At 28.7% G+C, this 22456-nt stretch overlaps 1 protein-coding gene across 1 annotated transcript in view; it reads left to right on the forward strand.

Annotated features, from left to right (window-relative positions):
• LOC129956684 (synaptotagmin-15-like) overlaps positions 1–22456 on the forward strand; it is a 140900-nt gene that overhangs the window by 113078 nt on the left and 5366 nt on the right. The window contains exons 7-8 of the mRNA XM_056068615.1: positions 11233–11353; positions 12822–13004. Of these exons, the coding sequence (XP_055924590.1) occupies positions 11233–11353; positions 12822–13004 (304 nt within the window). The remainder of the gene's footprint in view (positions 1–11232; positions 11354–12821; positions 13005–22456) is intronic.

The raw sequence follows: 22456 nt of genomic DNA on the forward strand, positions 1-22456 counted from the left end.
GCTGATTCGTTCAAAAAATCGTGAACATTGAATAAGAAACTTAACTGAAATTAAGCACATCTTATATTTCAAACACACCAAATGGTCGCTAGAAACGGCTGATATTTAATAAAAGTATTTTTAACTCCAGGAGACAGGTTTCAATATGCTTCTAATTGAAATCGTTGAAGAATAAAAAAGAAATTGAATATGAATTTTTGACTTTTTTCTGATGGGAGATTGGATTCAAAATCTGTTATACATTTACATTTTTGTTGCAAATACTATTTGCATTTGTTAAATTTCCAGTCAGCTTTTTTCGCTGGTGAGATTACGCATAGGAGTATGAGTTACACATATAAATAAACACTTCTACACATATGAATAGACAAATCGACAGATAATCAAAAATGTATTAGATTTGGTCTAAAACTTTATTTAAGTTTGCAAAATAACATGACTTCATTTATTCATTCTGAAAAAGAATTACTTCGAAGAAAAGAGTTTGCAAATGTGCTTAAAAAAATAAGAAGAAAAAAGTCACATTTCATGCTGCAAAAAACAAGTTTCAGAAATTAACTTGAATAGCGTAAAGGAACCAGTGGGAGTGGTCTCTAAAAAACGTTCTCGCATACTCTCTAATAAAGATGTTATCCCAGAGAACGCCTTGCATGTCATTGGCGTACAATTATTACGAACTTTAATAGTTAAATTTGGCGCGAATTCAGCATTTTTATTGAATACATCATGTGATCCTTGGCGAGTTTCTGGCGATTATCCCTGACATGCAGTTAATGGAATCTGTAAATCGAATTTGTGTTTGGATGTGTTTTTTCCCAACAGACGGAAACAAAAATTTGATACAAAACTACACTTGTGATCATAAAATCCCATACCAAATTTGATATATTTAAATCTGCGAGTGTCTGAGTTAAGTGAGCTAAAATGTCTCCAAAAGTATAGAAGAACAGACGATCAATCCCTTGTTCGATTTGGCTTTCTCAAAATTTGATAGATGTCTCGAGAATAGATATTAATTCTGTATGTTAAATTTTACCTATCTAACTCTCTTCGTTTTGCAATTATCTTGCTAAATTATATTCGAACAGCCTGACAGACAGACTTTCACAAAGCGGATTTTGCTCAAAATTTGATAGAAATCAGCATATTTGGTATAAAGACCAAATTACAACAAATTTGGTATATACCATATTTCATTCGTCTAGTTCAAAGCTATTTTCAGTTATCTTTATCAGAGAAAGATCGGCAATGGACATTTTCCAAAAATGTGTTTTTCGAACTTAGGAAGTGGCAATCTTAATGCACGTTAAAATTTTATTAATTAAATATTTTATGGAAGTCCCATTTTTATTGCTTCTTCATTAAATATTTTAAAACTTCAAATTTTAATAGTCATATAATTCCTTCATAATATTATAAAGGCCTTCAGCCATAATATAATATGTATCTTTCTAATTTTCTGCTTGCTCCCGTAGAACTTATGCTTTAAATTAAAGTGGAAATGATTAAACTGCAATTAATATAATAATTTTTTTTTTACTGAAACGAAGCATTTTTTTTTAAATATGAGTACTGAAAACAGAGTCGCAGAATATTTAAACCTTATGGGCACCAAAGAATATTTTTCTTAATTTATATAATATCTCAAGTTTATATAATATATCAAGAAGTTTTCAACAAACTTTTCTCAGATTCATCATGAACAGGTCGATTAATTAACAATGTTTAGTTTTAAATGCATCAAACACTAAGAAAATAAAAAGATTTGTTTGATCGTCTGTCGAAAACATATTAACCTTCAAAACCAAGTCCGTGTCCGTTGAAAATAGTTGTCAACAATCAGAACACAATGCGTGAATTTTCAACGCCAATTATGGTAACAGAAATGCGTGAATTTTCTACTCCAGTTGAGGTAATGCTATGCAGATTAGAAATTTTTAATTTCCTTTATTATGTTTTATTTTTATTCAAAAGTACTTCAGAATGAATCTGAAAGATCGATTCATTAACAATGTTTAATTTTAAATGCATCAAACATTAAGAAAATAAACAGAATCCTTTGAAAAAATCTGCCGAAAATTTCTTAAGCCTATCCTCTTTAGCGTGGGAAAAAAAACTGAAGCCTTACTCATTTGGTGGTGGGGAAATGAAAAGATTTTTTTGGCGGGAAAGTTAATTTTTAATTAATAATTAAAATTCTAATTAAAAATTCAAAAAAGGGACAGCAGGTGCACATTCCCGATCTCCAAGGTATGCATGTGCCAAATTTGGTAGTTATAGATCGAACGGTCTGGCCTGTAGAGCGTCCACACACACGCACACACACACATTGAGCTTTATATAAGTACAGATAAACGAATTTATGAACTATTCTTTATCATGTATTTAATATGCATTAAAATGCAAACAAGCACATATCACAATTTAAATGTGCATAAAAAATAAATAATTATATATTATTTAAAGATATATAATACATAAAAATGCAAAAGACTATATATTACGTTTTAATTTACATAAAACTGCAAACGATTCCATGCGAAGTTTTCATTTAATATAAAAGAATTTATGAACGTTTCTTTATCATTATTTAATATGCATACGATCACATATCACATTTTAAATATGCATAAAAACAATTATATATTAATTTTTTAATATATAATACATAAAAATGCCAACGATTATATATTTCGTTTTAATTTACATAAACTGCAAACGATTCCATGCCATGTTTTTAATAAAAAGGAATTTTAATGCAAAGCAAAATTATTTTTTATAAAAAGATTGGCATAAAACCAAAATAATGCATTGAAATAAAAAATACAATTATTATCTTATGTGAATGTCAAAAATAGATATATTTCGCTTGTGATGATTTATCAATTTCATTCTTCCAACAGCGTCATGTTTTCTCATATATAAAGCGTTCGCATTATTATAGAGAATATGCATGCATTTGATTTTCATTTGCTTGTACTTTATATATAACATTTTAACTTGTTCGCTTAGAAATATTTACGCTTCAAAACAATAGGCATCTATCTCCAACTCAAATATTCTCAGAATCCGGCTTTCAGCTTTAAACTATGCAGTTTGCGAAATCCTCACGTTTAATATGGAAGCTTCGCTAAAAATATTCCTCTCACAGAGCTCGGCACTTGCGTTAAATTCCACTTAGCTTTCCGAAAAGTTTTGAAATGCTCATTCGTGTTGGACGCTGGTTCCCGCCAAAGTGGAATTTCTATCTGCTTTCATTAAGTTTTCATGATCGATCTTCTTCAAGGCGAGGAATAAATATTTATTTCAGGAACTCTTTTAAAAGTGCGAGGATGAAAAGTTGTACTACGGCATTCTGGAAAATCAAAACAAACAACGTTTGAAAAGAATCTGGCAACGAAGAACATCGATATTTCTAGAAAAATTAATCCTATCCCAGAGATGTTTCTTTTTTTTTTAGTTTAGTTCAGAATTGATTTCTCAAATGATATTCCATAAACTAATGAAGTCTCTCAAAACAAGAAATAAAAATAGAATAACTAAATAAACAAAAAAAAAATCGCGATCTGCTGTGGTAAATTTCAATGTTATCATGTGAGAACATTTTTATTTTTTAAGTCATTGCTTGTCTCAATTAATTTAACTGATTAACCAGTTTAAACCGATTTGAAATAAACACGTGACTATCAGAGTATGCATGCGTTCATATTTAGAAAACGATTGGATTTTTCTCCCTCCTCAAAATCGTTGGAGCTCCAAAAACTTTATCTCGGGGCTAGATTTTTTTTTTTCTTCGAAAATTTGGTTTAAACTGGTTTGGAAGGATCTCGTCACTATTGTATTGTGCAATCGTTAACTTTTAGAAAAACGATGGTTCTTGTTTTTTTTCATCTCAAAATCGTTCCAGCTTCAAAACTTTTTTTGAAATGCACAAAAATTGAATATATATATATATATAACTTTAGATACCCTGCTCGCTGTTTCGCGTTCATTTCTATGTTTATCTCGTACTTCTTCGGGCGATAAGCCCCCCCCCCTTACAGCCCTGCCCTTTATTGCCCAGACAGGAGAATCGGGTACATAGCGAATATTCGCGCTAAGCTGTAACTTTTTGTTGGTGATAAGTCGCCAAAATGTGATAAGCTTCTTTATCATTTTATAAAACAACAAAAAGTTGATGCCTCAAAAACGATAAATCGCCAATTTTCTTCTGCCCGTGATTTTTGTGGTTTCAAAGACCTCAAACCAAAACAACATCAGGCTTTCACATGATAAAAAAAATGTATTGAAATGGGAAATTGCAATAAGGATTTCCCAAAATCAAAACAAACAGTTTTCAAAACGGAATTTACAAAGAAAAATATTGAAACTTTTAGAAAAAAGTCTTTTTCATAGCCTAGATTAGAAATGATTACTAGCGAACGATATTCTAAAAAAATCATATAAAAGCTTGTGGGCATAAAATAATTCTAAAAATATATTCTAGAAGCTATATAATGTACAAAAATATTATATTCATTCATAATAATATTTCATGAACTTAAAATATTTATTCTTTTTATAACAACTAATATAAATAAAAATATATTCCTTGGTACTTTACTTTTTTTAATGGCAACAATATAGTTGTTTAATTCTAAGATGTAAGGGACCCTAAGCATACCAAACCATATGATTATCAATGTAAATATTATAACAATAATTATTTTACAAACTTTGAGAGTTTATACATTTTTCGTAAAGATTGATTTTTAATTCTGTTCTTAATATCTCAGAAACAGTACTGTTCATTTAAGAAACACGGGGTTTCACTTTGAAATGTTTTTACCTCTCAAAGGGATGTTACAGAGTGATGTAAGATGAACGTAATTATAGAGTCCTTTGTTGTTTTAATAAGACAGCCGAAATGTTAAATTGAAACATGATTTTGATCTGCTTGATCAATGGAATTCTACATATGGTTTTATAAACTAGAATTGCAGTGAAACAACAATTTTTGGACCGAATCCATCAAAAATTTGATTGTTTGACTAGATGTCTATTTACGACAATATGAAAGCAATAACTCGGCAGGAGCTAGATATATGAAATTTAATATGTGGTTTGGATATTAAAGTCATAGATCCATATGATATTTTAAACTAATCGACCAAAAAGAAAATCCAAAATGCATATCCGATTCTTTTTTCACTATATTACGAAGTAAAACACAAAACATTCTGCAAAGTTTAAGTATACAAGAAAGTTGACAGAATTTGGTGTTACAGTTATGAAGAAAAAAATCTGACAGAGATACTTTTCATTGTATTAATTTTTTGAAAATTATTAATAATTTCTTGACTTAAACTGCATCAAAAATTAAATTTAAAATTGTTTTCAAACAAATTTTTATTACAATATTTGTGCTGAAAATTCTCAGTAGTAAAAAACAATTATAATAATATTGTGAACTGTAGTTATTTGTTTTGAGAAAATTAAAATGCATAAACAGCTGCAGAAATTCTTAAAGAATTCAGTAGTGTGGAAAATAATAGAAACAAATAAAGAATGCGAAATAATAATTTATTGATTTTAACTATGATTTCAGGAAGAATATCAGACTGGGAAAAACAGCATGACAATGATTTAATAAAGAATATCAGACAATCAGTATTGAGAAAAATAACATTACAATTATTTAACTAAGAATGGCAAATAATAAGTATTGTTAGGAAATAACATGACAATGATTTAACAAATAATATCAGTATTAAGGAAAATAACATCACAATCATTTAACAAGGAATATCAGACTATCAGTATTAAGAAAAATAACATGAAAATGATTTAACAAAGAATATCAAACAATCAGTATTGAGAAAAATAACATGAAAATGATTTAACAAAGAATATCAAACAATCAGTATTGAGAAAAATAACATGAAAATGATTTAACAAAGAATATAAGATATTCAATATTGCATGAAACGATATACAGTGGCTCCCAAAAGTGTTCGTACACCAACAAGAATCAATTAAAAACCTCATTATTTACCATTATATATTCTAATTTTTATATGAAAATTTTTAATAGCATATTTTTACAGTTCTTAATAAAGCAGTGAAGAATAAATTTTAATTACGATGCAAATTATTTTTTAAAAAATGACAGTAAATAAAATTGCATAAAAATAGGACACAAAAGTGATCATACACTTTAAAAAAACATCACTAAATATGAAATTTTCTAAATTTTTATAAATGTTTAGTATTTAGTAGGATATCCTTTATTCTTTATAACAGCTTTTAAACGTTTGGGCATAGATTTAACTAAACGGTCGGTTACTTCTGCACCGATCTTGTTCCATTCTTCGATCATTACTGCTTTCAGTTGAATTTTCGATTTAATGTCGTGACTTCTTATTCGCACCTTTAATTCTTTCCAAATATGTTCTATAGGGTTTAAATCCGGTGATTGAGCTGGTGTTTTAAGGGTTTGAGGGCAATGATAGAGGCAAAAAAGATGAACATTCATGGCCGTGTGCTTAGGATCCTTGTCTTGGTAATACACAAAGTTGTTTAAAATGCCCAATTTTTGTGCTGACACTTTTAAATTATTATTGTGAATATTTATATAAACTCTATGATCCATTATACCATCAATGAATACTAAATTGCCTACTCCAGCCGCTGACATACACCCCCAAACCATGACACCTCCACCGCCATGTTTTACTGTTCCAACTAAATTCGTGGGATTAAGTTCTTTTTTTTTTCTCCATACAATGATTCTCCCATCCGACCCAAAGATGTTAAACTTACTTTCATCTGCAAATAAGACACGATTCCAATAGCTCTCTGGTTGGTTTATCATAGATTTGGCAAATTTAAGCCTAGCAACTCTGTTCTTCTGACTTACAAAGAATTTTCTTCGTGCAGAGCGGCCATGTATACCAGCATTCCAAAGAATTCTACGAATAGTTTCACAGGAAATAGAAGTTCCATTTGATTCATTATATTGTGAAGTAAACTTTTTTGCACTCAGACGTGGATTTTTTAGAAATTTACTCACAATATTTCTTTGACTTCTAGCTGACAGAATTTGAAGGCGACCATTACGAGGCTTGTTTGCAATCCTTTTTTCCTCTCTCTAACGTTTTATTATGCTTTGCACCGTTGAATGAGGTAAATTAGTTATAGTTGCAATGCCTCTAATTGATTTTCCAGCTTTAAAATGAAATATAATTAATTTTCGTACGTCTAAACTCGTTTCTTTACGAATGCGCGTCATATCTAAGAATAAAGTAAATAGAATAAATAATTGTGATATTAAATACTGAAATCAAACGATTTTAGTGTATTTTTCAATTAGAAGAAAAATAAGCCGCAAAAGATATTTTTATGATGAATTTAAATAAATAATGTTTGGATGTGCGAAGACTTTTGTGTTCTAATTTTGTAACATTTTTTATTTATTTATTTTTTAGAACAATACTACTTGAATTTTTATAAAAATATTTGTTCAGTTTTATTAAGAACTATTTAAAGATGCTAATTAAAAAAAACAACTAATAAAATGCTTTATTAAGAAGTATAGAACACAATTTCTGCAAATTTCTTTAGTGTACGAACACTTTTGGGAGCCACTGTAATTACGATTTAAGCTTATGGATTCAAAAATAAATTACCAACGATTTTTATCATGTGAGAACGTGATGTTTGATGTTTTTGAAGCCTCAAAATGCGTATGCAACAAATTGGCGATTTATCGCTTTTGAGGCATCAATTTTCGCTTTAAGGGTTATTAGAAAATAATGCAGAAGGTTGTCACATTTAGCGATTTATCGCCAACTAAAGTTACAACTTGATTTCCAAATTATTCATTCTCTGAATTCTTACGAATTATCTTAATTTAAGTCATTAACCAGTTTAAACCGGTTTGAAACAATCACGAGACTATCAGATTACGCATGCGACGATATTTAGAAAAAGGATGTTTTTTTTTTTTTGTTTTTGTTTTTTTTTTTGTCCATTTTAAAATCGGTCGAGCTTTAAAACTTCGTTCGCCATCTAGAAAAATTAAAAATGAAAGTTTAAAAAAATTATTATTATTATATATATAGAGAGAGAGGGGGGGGATAGAGACCGATAGGGAAGTCTCGTGATTGTTTCAAACCGGTTTAAACTAGTTAATGACTTAAATTAATTAAGACAAATAATGACTTAAAAAATAATAATGTTCTCACATAATAATTTGAAATTTGCGATAGTAGATTTAATTTTTTTTAATTTTATTTCTTTATCTTTAGAAACGTTTTAATGCAGAATAACTCCATTAAAGACTCAGAAATTAACTCCATTAAAATGACTCAATTCATTTAATTAATAACTAAAAAATAATTTCTGTATTCAACTGCCATCTATTGCTTTCTATATCTAATTATATTCTTTGTGTTTTTGAAATATCATGAAGAAAAAAGTAATATTACGACGATTAAAGTCCTTTAATGTAATATTTCTAAGTGCTTTCCGGGTATTAAGGGCTCACAAAGAAAATCGGAGAACTTTTCCGCTAAAAATTTAATTGTTTCGCATTTTCGAATGAAGTTTTAAACTAGTTCTTTAGGGAAAGTATTTTTCATTATCTAATATGTCGAAATAAATAGAATTCCACCCATTGTGTTGTCATTGGATGTTTTTGAAGATGCAGTTTGAATTCTGCCTTTTCATCAAAAATAATGGAATAAGAACGACAATTTAATCTCCTTCTTACGACGCTTATAAAAAAGCTATCAACTAAAATGCTGAGTGCGAAATAACTATAAAGTCAATTTATCGATCGCATTGAAATTGCCTTTCCCTAAAGCAGTTGCGAAACTTGTGAACGTGTATGAACTCGTAAACGAAAAATGTTGACGAACAATGTGCATTGCCAATTACTTTTACCATTTTTTTTCTTTAAAAATAACGACTTTAATAAATTTAAATGCTTAGTGGAGCATAATTTTGAAGATTGAAAGCATGTACTTACCGATTCACATTTAAACCTTTGGAAGACCATGTTTAAGATAATCTTAACCCTATTTTTAAAACCCGTAAATTATAGATTTCGGTTTTTTTTTTTTTTTGATAGAACTACAATAAAACTCTAATTATTTAAATTCCAGTTATTTGCATCTCTAATTATTTACCCCTTTAAAGGGCCATTTTTTTTCTAGTTATATTATGTTAAAATATTTTTAGGCTTGAAATTAGAATAAGAAAAGGGATTCATTTAGCTTATTAGATACATTTAATTTGATTCATTAATTAATTTGGTAAAATAATAATTAAGTAACAAATCAAGACACATCATTTTGTGTAAGATAAAGAACTGAAGCATCTAAGTTCTGACTTTCTAAAAAAATTTGTCAGAACTTATACCAACCTACATAATTTCATACAAAGATTGATAAATTTGGTGGGGTTAAGAAAGGATTAAGATAATCTTAACCCTATTTTTAAAGCCCATAAATTATAGATTTCATTTTTTTTTTGATAAAACTACAATAAAACTCTAATTATTTAAATTCCAGTTATTTTTGTCTCTAATTATTTAAACTATTTTGACGAAAAAATCTACAAATAAAATTCAAGCCGATAAAAATGAATAAAAACAACGAAGCAACTTAACAGTTATGTTCAAGTAATGATATTTTAATGCAGTATACGAATATAAAATATACAACACAACAGTGTTTTTGTAGTCAATATGTAATTAAATTCTTTTCTTTTCTAAGAAATAATCCATTTAATGGCAAATTATAAATTTATAAAATTGCTTTGAAAAAAATCAACGGAAGATCTCCCTGAAACTGTCTCGCACATTATCTAATAAATGTAATTCTGTATTATTAATAATCAAGAAAGAATTCACTAACATGTGACCTTTGACGATTAATCGTCGACATGCAATTAATACACGTGCACCAAAACACCAAATGTGCACTTTGAACACTTTTATCCAACGAATGAAAGCAAACTTTGATATAAAACTGTAACTGAAGTCACAAGATCATTTACCAAATTTCATATATTTAGATAATATTGAGTTATCGCGTTTACATGCTTGCGAAAGTACAAACAGCCAGACTGTCAACCTCTTGACGGATTTAGTTACAAATTTTATATGCAACTACATTTTAGGGGGTAAACATATGTACCAAATTTAATTGTCGAGTTCCTTATGTTTGGTAGCTATCATGCTCACTAGGTTAGCCGTACAGACAGACTACCTCTGAATGGATTACACTCAAAATTTGATAGGAATTTAAAAATTTGTTATTAAAGCCATAAGCTAAATTTCATCCGCCTAGCTCAAAGCGCTTTTGAGTTATCGTGTCCACAAACAGACAGACATAATTAGTAATATGTATTTTTCAGATTCAGTGAGGTTGAAAACATGAATATTCTTCAAATTCTCGCGTTAGAATCTTTTGGCGATTGCAATATTTTCTCTTTTTATGCTTCATATAAAGAAAATAAAAACAAAACAGTTGATTTTGACTTATGTATTCATTTACAGATACTTTAATACAGCATATGACCATAAAAATAAAGCAACATTGTTGCTATAATCATTAACCTCTTCGCCGTCCGTAACGCGTCTAGCGCGTTCTAGTGAAACTTCTGCAGTAACGAGCTTCAAGCGTTCCTCTACATTTTGAAACTTTTGAATGGTTAAAACGCTTTGTAAATGTTTACTTGTTTGTTTTTATTTTTTGTTTGTTCAAATGCGGCGATAAGCAGTGGGAAAATAGAAATTTTCGTAGACAGGAGAGAACGGTGAAAGGATTAAATTAATAAGTTATTTTCTTTTCCCAAGAAATAAATTTTCTATTCACAATCTATTCAATTATCCGAATATTTGGTTATCCGAATGGGTATGGTAACAATTAATCCAGATAAATAAAGTTGTATTTTATAAGCAAATGGAAATTACATTTAAATAAAAAGAAAAATATATTCTAATAAATATCGAAACCAGAAGTCTTTTTTTATAATGCAAAAACACTCTTTTATGAGAATACTTTTTTTAAAAAAAAATTTAAAACTCAGCATAAAAATTATTTAAAAAAATAAATAGATAGATAAAATGCTAATGCGATTCAAACTTTTCTTTTTGATTGAATTTCTTTTTTTTAACCTAATAAAAATAAGCTTAGAAGCATGCTTTTGCATGCTATTTATATATGTTCTTCGACCACCCCGCAGATTCCTAGTGACTTGGGTGAGATGATGATCAGCCTTTGCTACAACCAGAATCTCGAGCGCCTCATCGTGACCGTCTGCGAAGCCAGGGGACTCCGGATACCGGAAGGATTCAAGACTCTAGGTAAACTTTTTTTAGATTATAATCTGTATATTCACAAAAAATTACTTTCGCCTTGCCTTAGCATTCTGTTTGTACTGCCTCACCTAGCCTCGGCATAACGATCGCCATTATGAACAGTAAATATGACATATCTCAAGCAGAGGTACTACCAATTGTCGGCAGTCCAATTAGTAATAGTTTTTGTATATACACTAGTCCCGAGCATCTAGCCTAATATGGCAGAATGGCAGCCGGATGACAAAAAAGCCAGAAAGGCCGGAGTTCTGTGAACTTATTTCTTTATTTACCAATAAAAGAAGACAAAGTTTTTAAACCAAAACTCAATGATATAATACGTATATTCCCACTTCTTTTTGAGTACTAAGTCCTCCATTTATCTCAAGCCTAAAAGAATGTGAACGTTGCCGCGGTCCGGTGACATATATCGGCAAAGTTTCAGGTTAAAATAGAAGGCTCTGTACTGGTAGTTTACATACGTTTATACACTGCACTGCACGTTTCAAGAATTTATTAGGGAAAAAGTGAGTTAAAGAATATAAACTGTTCACATTTTTAACACAAATTCTGTAACACCTAACTTAAATGCAGGAAACACAAACAATATTGTCAAAGAAATGCCTTGCCTTCCTCATATAATCACGATAAAAGAAAATGTGGCCGGATAGTACGGAAGCTGGATAGTCGCGAACCGGATGCTCGAGAGTGTAATGTATTAAAAAGGAATAATATTGAAATAATGCCTGAAAAGATTTGGAGCAAAAGATCTCTGTTCAAAAATTCATTCATTTACGGTCATAGAAGACAGAAGGTGTGGACGCATATAACAAAGAAAGTAATTCAGAAAGGCAAATAATCTTTCAAACTTTTAGTTTTGCCTTCGAAATGAAGAAAAGGAATTCAAATTATTCATAGGATGTATATTGATGTTGTGTTTATTAGATGTTCAACATTTCACAAATATTCTAATTAAAAACTTTGAAATGATTCCACAATATGTGGTGCTCTTAAGCATCTTCCCTATCTGGTAGTATGATAAGGCCTTAATCCTTAACTTCTAAAATCATTTAGGTACCTCTAATTACTGGAAACCCTGAGTTTCGCTTTCAGGGTTTAAAAAAAAACTCTATCTAATCAAAATTTGCAATAATAAACCGAGTTCTCAAGGACCTATTATACATAAGATGACTCTGCTTAGATAATAGTTACTAAGCAAATGCATGCTCTTACAGTATTTGAATGTTCACAGGAAACTTCCCTGCTCACAAATTTTTTTGAGCGAGCGTCTCTAACGAACAAAGCATGCCCCTCTGGTATTCAATCATTCACACTTAAAGAAAAAGGAAAGAACCTCATAATGATAACCAGGTTCTTGGGCGTCCACCGTAATTCCGTTGAACTAGTGTTTGGGGCATGTCGGTATTAATAGTTAAGAACAACTCTAAATTTATATGTTTCTCTGTTCTCACAGACACTGTATGCCGGGTGGTGTTCATGCGTGAGCACAAAGTGGTAAAAACGAAGAAGACGATGGTATGCAAGAACAGCTGCGACCCCAAGTATAATGAGTCCTTCCACTTCCGCATGGCTCAGTCGGCCATCAACATGTGTAGCGTCACTGTGCAGGTAGTGCAAGCGGGCATCAAAGAGAAAGGTATTTTATTCCTTTAGTGACGAATTATTTCTTCAAATAAAATTAATAAAAGCATTTATTTAAACATATTTTATGAAACTTTTTCAATTTTTTCTCAGACATATTCTATTAACCTTATACGAAATAATTTTAAAACTGATCCTATTAAATTTATTCCAAATAATCTTATAATTTTTTTTTACTTATTCTATTTAAATTACTAAAAGCAGTTTCTACAATTATTCTACTCATTTTATAAAAGTTATACATTTATTCGAAATAATTTCAAAAAATTATTCGGTATATGTTTTTCCATAATACTTATTACGCTTATTCTAAACAATTTTTAAAACTTACCGTATTTATTCTACTAAATTTGTTCTAAACAACCTCAGAAACGCACACTATTGATTCTATAAACAGCTTGTAACATGTTCTGCTTACTTTATAAAACTTGTAACACTTATTCTAATCATTTTTTTTACAATTTTTTTTATCTTACTTATTCTAATAAATTTGTTCTAAATAATTTCTAAAATTTTCTCTATTAAATTTATTATGAAACATTTCTTAACGTCAATCTATTTATTCTATAATACTTATTCTAAACCATTTTTAAACTTATCCTACTTATTCTAATAAGTTAATCTAAACAATCTCAGAACATTCTCCATTTATTCTATTAAACTTACTAAAAATTTGTATAACTTATTCCACTTATTCTATAAAAATTTTAACACTTATTCTAAATGTTTTTTAAACTTTTTTCTTACTTATTGTATTAAACGTATTTTAAATAGCTTGTAAAAATTATTCTACAGAGTTTTTATAATTTGCTCAGTTAAATTAATTTTGAAAAATGTCTTAATTTTATATTTTTCTATAATACTTATTACACTTATTCCAAACAATTTCTGACTATAAAGGTTTCCAAAACTTATTCTACTTGTTTTATTAAATTTATTCGAAAGAATTTTTAATTATCTAAACAGTTCCGAAAGCTTATTCAATTTATTTTATTAAACTTATTCTAAACAATTTTTAACTATCTAAGCAGTTTCCAAAGCTTATTCTATTTATTTTATTAAACTTATTTTAAATATTTCCCTAAACTTATTTTACTTATTTATTAAACTTATTCTAAATAATTTTTAACTATCTAAACAGTTTCCAAAGCTTATTCAATTTATTTTATTAAACTTATTTTAAATATTTTTCAAAACTTATTCTACTTATTTTTCTTAAACTTATTCTAAACAGTTTGTAAAATTCATTCGACATTTTAATACGCATATTAAGTTTCTAAATAGGGGAATATTTTACTTAAATTCTTTTCGACTTTTTAGTTTTTAATTTATAATTTATAGTTATAAATAGTATCAATTCGAAAAGGCCAATTTTTTTGTATCATATTCATTACTTGGAAAGCCCTAGTTGTATGAAATAGAAATTTAATAAGATTACTCAACCATTAAGAATTATAATAAATTTTTAAAATATTATAATGTTATCAAGAAGACACATATGAGCAAAATTATGAAAATTCTAGAATTTCAAAAAATGAGTCAGTTTTTATAAAGATGAAACAATTTAAATTAAATAAAAGTGCTAAAAATTAATATCCTCCAATTACTTTAGTGAAATACCTATTGATTTAGTAATCTCCTTAAATGCAAATAAAATAAAGCCTCAGGAATTATAAAAAGTTAAAGATGCATATTTTCTTTGCAATCTTTTGTTGTTGTGGTTGAACAAGTTGTAAAATAACTTACTTTTTAGAGTAATATAAAGAAGAAAGTAAATATTTTCTTTGTAAAAAATGTGAACCACAAACAAAATTCCTAAAAACATTCACAGATAGAAATACTCTAAGTAAACTGTAATTTTGACCTTTATATGTTTTCATTTTTAACTATTGTTCAGAAATTTTCTCTCTTATTATATTCATTGCGGTTTAATAATTTTAAATATTATTTTTTTAAACTCACTATTTTTAAGATTTTGTTTTTACATTCTTTTTTGATCAAAAAGATTAATTTTTGTGCTTTAGTACACTGGAAAACCCTTTAAACTTTTCAAATATTTCTCTTATTAGTTTTTACCAACTTGTCTTTAATTCATTTCATATATTTTTTATAAATATTATAGAAAGTTATAAATATTATTAACAAAAAGCAAGCTACCAAGTACATATTTTATTAATTTCCAATCAAGAATTTTCTGAAACTCAAATATTTTAAATATTTATTTCAGTAAATAATTTTCTAAAGTATCTCCTTAATCTTGAATTCTCTCAAATTATTTTCATTTTTTTTTTTTTTTTGTAATTTATTATAAAATTCGAAAAGTAATTATGATGATAAGATATTAAATATGCAGTTAAAACTGAATTACTTGATTTTAATTGGTTGTCATTTTAGATAGAAATTAATTACTTACTGATTTCTTTTTTTGCAAGCATCTTTTGTTGTCATAACAAGTTTAGTTCAAGACAAAAGAAATATTCATATTAAAATGAGGACTTCACTGAATTTAATTAGTGGAAGCTTATTTTGTTAAACGGTAATTATTCGTGTGTATGATAGGCTATCGCTACTTTTATCCAATACATTTTATAAAATAAAGGAACTCTTGGTTAAAGTTTTAATCAGTTAAAATTAACTATAAGAATTATTATACTTCGTCAAATCTTTTTTTTATACATAAAAGGAAGTGTTTGTCTATGTGTTTGCACTGTCCAGGTAAATTTATGGCATTTACAGGCAAGAAGTTCAAGACATAGGTGATCTTAATAATGATTCGTTGACCTCGAAGTCCGAATTTTAAAATTCAATGTAGAAGAAATGTTGTATAATATTTGTTTTTTCGAGTGTGTGTGTGTGTTTTTTGTACATATTTTTTCACAGTAACGAAGAAAAAAAATCAATGTACAGCTTCAGAGAAAAATAATTGCAATCTTAAATAAGTATGTTTTATATCTCTAGGATAATTTACAGGATTTTGAGAAATTTTTAGGAAAAGTTCATTTTTCATATCTTTATATATTTTTTATTTTCATTGATTTAAAGTGGCTATCCAAGATAAGCCTAAACGAACTGACATATTGATAGAAGTGAGGTTTCCTTTATCTTTAATCTATTAAAATTGATAAAACTCAATCAATCAAATGGTATGATGTGGTGTACTAAAAGAATTCTGCATATTGCCTTAATTTTTTCAAATTAATTTTTACACTAGAAATTTCATACATAAAGGTATTTTATTTCTAATCAATGTAGGATAAATCAACTAGTTTAAAATAAAAATAATCAAAATGTTTTTTTAAATTGATTTTTAATTAATTGTTTTCTTCTTAAGCTCAAAGATTTTCTTCAATGACTCAGGGGAAAAAAGTTTTATTTTTTCTCTGATCTGACAAGTAGCTAAATTAGGATCAGAAGAATCATTAAAAATTTTAAAATAAATAAATATTTATTGTGGCTATGTAACTTTGGTTTTTGATATTGTAAAAGTTTGATGACGTGGCAAAACCAAAGACTGAATTTCAAATGTCTAAACCATCGCGATTTACTACATTTAAGTAAACTATAAGCTTACTACATATTATGCAGTCCATAAACTGGTTATCTTCTAATGACTCCACGATGGCTATGTTCTTTATCAATTTATCAATGTCGTTGTTATCCATCACTAGTCCAGTAATTTAGATTAGAAACAAAATCTCATTGTTTGAGTTTCCACTAGTACTTGCTCAAAGTCGGGGTTACGTTCGACAACGCTATATCGCCATTATTTGGTCCATATAGACATAAGGATTTCTTCAAACAAGCGATCAATATAGGTCAATCTAGCAAGTGACGTCACATCAAGTTACTCGTTCTACGAAACATTGCTCTTTAGCGAGTCACATTTTTACATTTTGTTTTGCTCGTTATGTGAACTTCTTGTTAAATGACGTTTGACTTTAAACAATTCACCCTTTGAAAGCTTGAATTCAAAACTGCATGCATATTATAATAATAAATGTATTCGTTTGATTTCGTTTGCAAGTCATTCATGTTTCTGAGCGTATGCAGATGAACTATAAGACTTAAACGCATTTCGTTCGAAATTTGAGAAAAATCAGCAAATTTTATTAAGAGAATATATATATCAAATACCAAGTTGCATGCTTTTTGCTGTTTGTATTTTTGAGCTGTTTTATTCATAGGCCACAAACAGTCAGAAATAATTCCGAAAATGCGTAATTCAGATTCAGGGGCTCAGTATCTTGCTGATATATCAAAATCTCGATGCCAAATTTTATACTTTGTAAAAAGTGAAGTAAAAAAAAAAGAACCCAACATAAACAGATATTCTGAAAGTCCAATCCGAAAAGTAAATAACAAAATTACTCAACTTTCTCTCGGTCCTTTTATGAACATGAGATAAAAGGGAAAAAAGGCATCTTTTACAGTGCCTCCGATTCAAAGTGAAGTGAAAATCTCCGAAACTCTCATTTCCCTTTTCGTATCTGGATGGAAATCTCGTTTGATTCGAACGTCTTTTACGACTTTTTCCTCCACTCGCCAGCTCTGCGCATGCGTTTTGTTCATCGAAGCGGCACTTTTGGATGCGGATTGTTACCAAAAGAAAGCTACAAAAAAAATGAATGCAATTTTGAATTCTTTTTACACTACTTTCAGAAAGTTCTTAACTTGAATTTAACATCGTTGAAAAATTGCTTTGATTTCGTTTTCTTTTACGTATAAATGAATAATGAAAGTTTACTTAGTGTTTGCCGGTTTTACTTCAAAAAGAAGTATTTTTTTTTTTTTAAGAAACCGGAAGGAATAAAATGTAAAAGCAACTCTTTTCTCAAATAAAATATTTTTTCAATAAATTTAAAAGTCAAATATTGAGCCATTGAGTTTACCAAAAATAAACTGATAATAAAAAATATTAACAATTCAGTTAGTCACTTTTATCGATAAGTTGATTATTAAATTAATTGTCATAAAACCATCGTTAAAACCTTTCTTACACTTTAGTATTTATCAGTAAAATTTGAATTATAACGTAACAAATATTTAATACAAAAGTTTCAGTTTCAACAAAATAAATCAACACAATTATTATATTTTAAAATAAAAGATCCTCTTGCATAAAATACAGTAAAAATCTTTTTATCGTCTGCAATTATATTTTGATTAAAATGAGAACATCTGTTGTTCCAAAGAATTTCAAAACCTCATTATTTCTTCAAAAATATATTCTTCAAACGATTTTTTAAAAATTATAAAATTCATTTCTTTCCTAAGTTATTTAGTTTAACTTTTAAAGAATAGTATAAAATTCCTTAAACATAATAAAGCAGTACATTTATATAATATTTTAAAATGAAACATTCTTTCTTATAAAATACAACAATAAGCAAAATATGTCTATCATCTATAATTATATTTTGATTAAAATTAAAACAAATGTTATTCCAAAGAGTTTTAAAACCTTATTGTTTCTTTAAAATTAAGTATTCTGCCAAACGATTTTTTAAAAACCACAAAAAAATCATTTCTTTCACAAGTTATTTAGTTTAATTTTTAAAGAATCATATAAAATTCAATAAGCATAATAAATCAGTTACATTTATATAATATTTTAAAATAAAACATTATTTCTTATAAAATACAATAATAAGCAAAATCTTTCTATCGTCTGCAATTATATTTTGATTAAAAATGGAAATGTATGTTACCCCAAAGAGTTTTAAAACCTTATTGTTTCTTCAAAAAAAGTATTCTGCCAAATGATTTTTTAAAAACTAAAAAAGCTGATTTCTTTCATAAGTTATTTAGTTTAAACTTTAAAGAATCGTATAAAATTCAGTCATAATAAATCAGTACATTTATATAATATTTTATAATAAAACATTCTTTCTTATAAAATACAACAATAAGCATGATCTTTCAATCGTCTGCAATTATATTTTGATTAAAATGAGAACATCTGTTTCTCGAAAGAATTTTAAAACCTTATTTTTCTTCATAAAAAAAAAAAAATACTCTTCTAAGCGATTTTTTAGAATCTCAAAAAAGCTCATTTCTTTCATAAGTTATTTATTTTAATTTTTAAAGTATGGTATAAAATCCATTAAACATTGTCACTAGCAACTTAAATACGAAATGAGCAAATCTAAACAATATATTTGTTTAATATTTGTAAAATGTTAAAATAATCCTTTCCGGCAATGAATTTCTTTTTGCATCGATTGTTAAAGTGAAGTAGTCAGTTTTGAATCCTTTTTAAATAACATGAAACCTCAAATCAATTTTCATTTTTAACATCAATTAAAAAAAAGAATAAATCTCATTCAAATGCATCTTTCCTATGTTTTGGTTATAAATCTATTTTAAACTAAATAACTTTACTCTGCCGCCATATTACAGAATTTCTCAACATTTCAAGCATAGTTTTTATTTATCAAAAAAAAAAAAAACTTTTTAATAAATTATCTCAGAATATCCAACTAAACCTTTGATGAATTTCATAGCATTTGTAAATAAATAGTAAAAAAAAAAAAAAATCTTCTCTGTATTTTGGATTTCTATTAACAATAAAAATTATGCGTTACAGTTTCATTTTTTTTATATTATTTAGGGAGAGTCAGATTTCAGGGGGAAACTGTTGAAAATATCAGCATTTTCACCCTTTGAAAATTATCAGCACAAAATCGTGTCCTAACAGCTAATTTCTAAACTGTTAGGTATCGTTATGATTGCAGCTGCCCATTCATTTTAAATGGCTAAAAGAATTATAAGTTACTAGCTACCTTTAGAGACCTGTTTCTTCGCCCATGTTGTTCTCATGGAATACATTTACAAATAACATCATTTCAACTTGGTGTTTCATATGTCTGAAAAACACGAATTCAATTGAATCAGTTTACTGCAAATTAAAAAGAGTATTTAATATGAAATAAAAGTGGAAGTGAAAATCCTACGACGTCGTTAATGAGCGCTAAAAACGGGCAATTGAATTTTCAGGTGCATAGCATTTAAAAACATTGTTACAGACCATGTATCGAAGTGTATTAAAAATATTATTAAAATTATAGAGAAAATTTTAACGGTAATGAAACTGATATCACTAAAAATTAAATTTTTGAATTTTAAAATAATAAAAATACTATTTTTGTTAAATATTGCTTTGGAAGATACAAACAACAATTTACTTAGGCAAGTTATAAACGATTAATTGTCTGACGATGTTTACGCCTACTTTTGTTCTCGATAAAACCATGTTTAAAGCCTATTTCTTAGTTTCTTTTATATCTACTTTCCTTTGACTAACTGTAATTTTTGATGATACGGCAAGCCATTTTCAAAACATTTCTAATAATATGTTGCAGTTGCATTAATTAATCAAGTAAAGCGTTTGATTATATATATATACATATAATGGATTTTCAAATCCTGTCTGCTAAATAATATGTAATGTTATTTTGGTTGAAGCAGAGTGCAGGTTTAAAGAGACGTTGTATTTTTAATTCTTTTTCATTCTCTCTTTAATATCCATCTCGGGAAAGCAATTTATTTACAAGCAGATGCAGCGCGGCACAAAAACAGAAGTAAGAAAGAAGCAAAAAAGGGCCGAACAAATGATCACTCGTCTTATATAAGATAGGATTTCCGGCCACGCGCAAATTCAATACACGTGGTGACCTTTGACACCTTTTCAAGGGCACCAAAGTATCATTTTCAATGATACGTAGTGCTGATGGCGCATTATTTTTGCAAAGGGATTAATTAAACCGAAACTGGAATTGGATCACGAAATAAGAGAATATTTTTAGAATGAAGTTACTATGGGCTAAATTAAGATAATTATCTTGAAAATTAATTAAGTTGAAATTAGAATTTATATATATATTCTCCCGAGTATTTGGCTTCCGCACTATCCGACCTGTTTTCTTTTATCGTAATTTAATGAGGAAAGCAAGGCGTTGCATTGGCAACATTGAAAGCGGGCGTCTGCTACGATCCTCCTATTTGCCGTGTGCAAAATACATTGTGACAGGAAACGAGCAGCATTCTGCTCATTATTCATTGTTTGTTAGTGTGTAATGGACCTCAGTTGTTGCCGCTGTTCCTGATAATAACTGCTCAGAATGTACAGTATTCGTAAATTGTTCTTGGGGTATTCTTAATGATTTTTTAAGTGTACTACAGTGAAGATTTCAAAATAGGTGATAAACTAAAAGAAGTTTAGTGACTATGGAGGAGAAATAATACAGCGACTAGACTCTGGTGCAACAGAAAAAATATTGCTTCGGAGTTAGGAGTTGGAAAAAGTACAGTTGGGGACAGGGAAAAAAATCGAGCAGAAATTGAAAAGTGTTTTGTTGCACAAGTCAGTGGAAGTAGAATAAACATACGAAAAATCATGCTGAAAGGTAAGCATAAAGAAGTTGAGAAAGCTTTATGTTTGTGGCATGAACACTTAATAGGACAAGGTATACCTGTAACTGGGTCAGTATAGGAGGAAAAAGCTTTGGAATTTTGGGAATCATTTCAGTTTGACCAAATTTTCTTAAGAATTAGGTTTTCGATTTTCATTAATGTTCTTTTAGGTTTCCTGCATTTAAGTCAGGCATTACAGAATTTGTGCTAAAATATGAAAAGTTTATATCTTTTAACTTACTTTTTCTCTAATAAATTCTTGAAACTTTTTAAAGTACATAAACTGCCAGTACAAAACATTCTGTTTTAAATGGACACGTTACCAGCAATTGTTTCTATGATTAGCTGGATCGCAGCTGCATTCACATTCTACGTGGCTTGAAATAAATGGAGGGTGTGGCGGATTGAATTGAGCGGGGATAGAACCTGAAACCTTGCGGTTCTTAGCCCAGTAACATGACCACGATACAAAATCAATTGCTCGTGTAGCGTAGCTGTTAACTGGCTTATAAGCTTTCACTACAGACTCTCCCTCCAGTGAGTCGGAGGTGAGACGAACGATATGGCTGTTGAGTGGTGATGTATTTAGCTGTTGAGTCTAATGCGCCTGTACCCATTTGAGTAGCGCCAAGCATTATGGCTGATGGTGTTGTTGTGTCAAGTGAATCTGACGACTTTGGGTTGATGTGGGTAGATGGCGCCACAACAGCTGTACGAAGGTTGAAGGTTCATCGTTCGAGGTCACCAATGTGAAAGATTGTTAGGAGCAAGGATAGAACCTTGGACATTGTGGTTAGCAGCCCAGTAAAATGACCACAATACAAAAGCAATTACTCGTGTAGCGTAGCTGTTAACTGGCTTATAAGCTTTAACTACAAGGGCTTGGTAATCATTAAGAAGTAAGAAAATACGTATTATAACAGTGGGTTTTAGTATAAATACTTTTTTTTTCTTTTATTGGCGGGCAAAGAAATGAGTTCACAAAACTCCGGCCTATCCGGGTTTATTTATTATCTGGCCTACCCTTCCGCCACA

This window comes from Argiope bruennichi, chromosome 11 (genome assembly GCF_947563725.1).
Source record: "Argiope bruennichi chromosome 11, qqArgBrue1.1, whole genome shotgun sequence".
NCBI classification, from domain to species: Eukaryota; Metazoa; Arthropoda; class Arachnida; order Araneae; family Araneidae; genus Argiope; species Argiope bruennichi.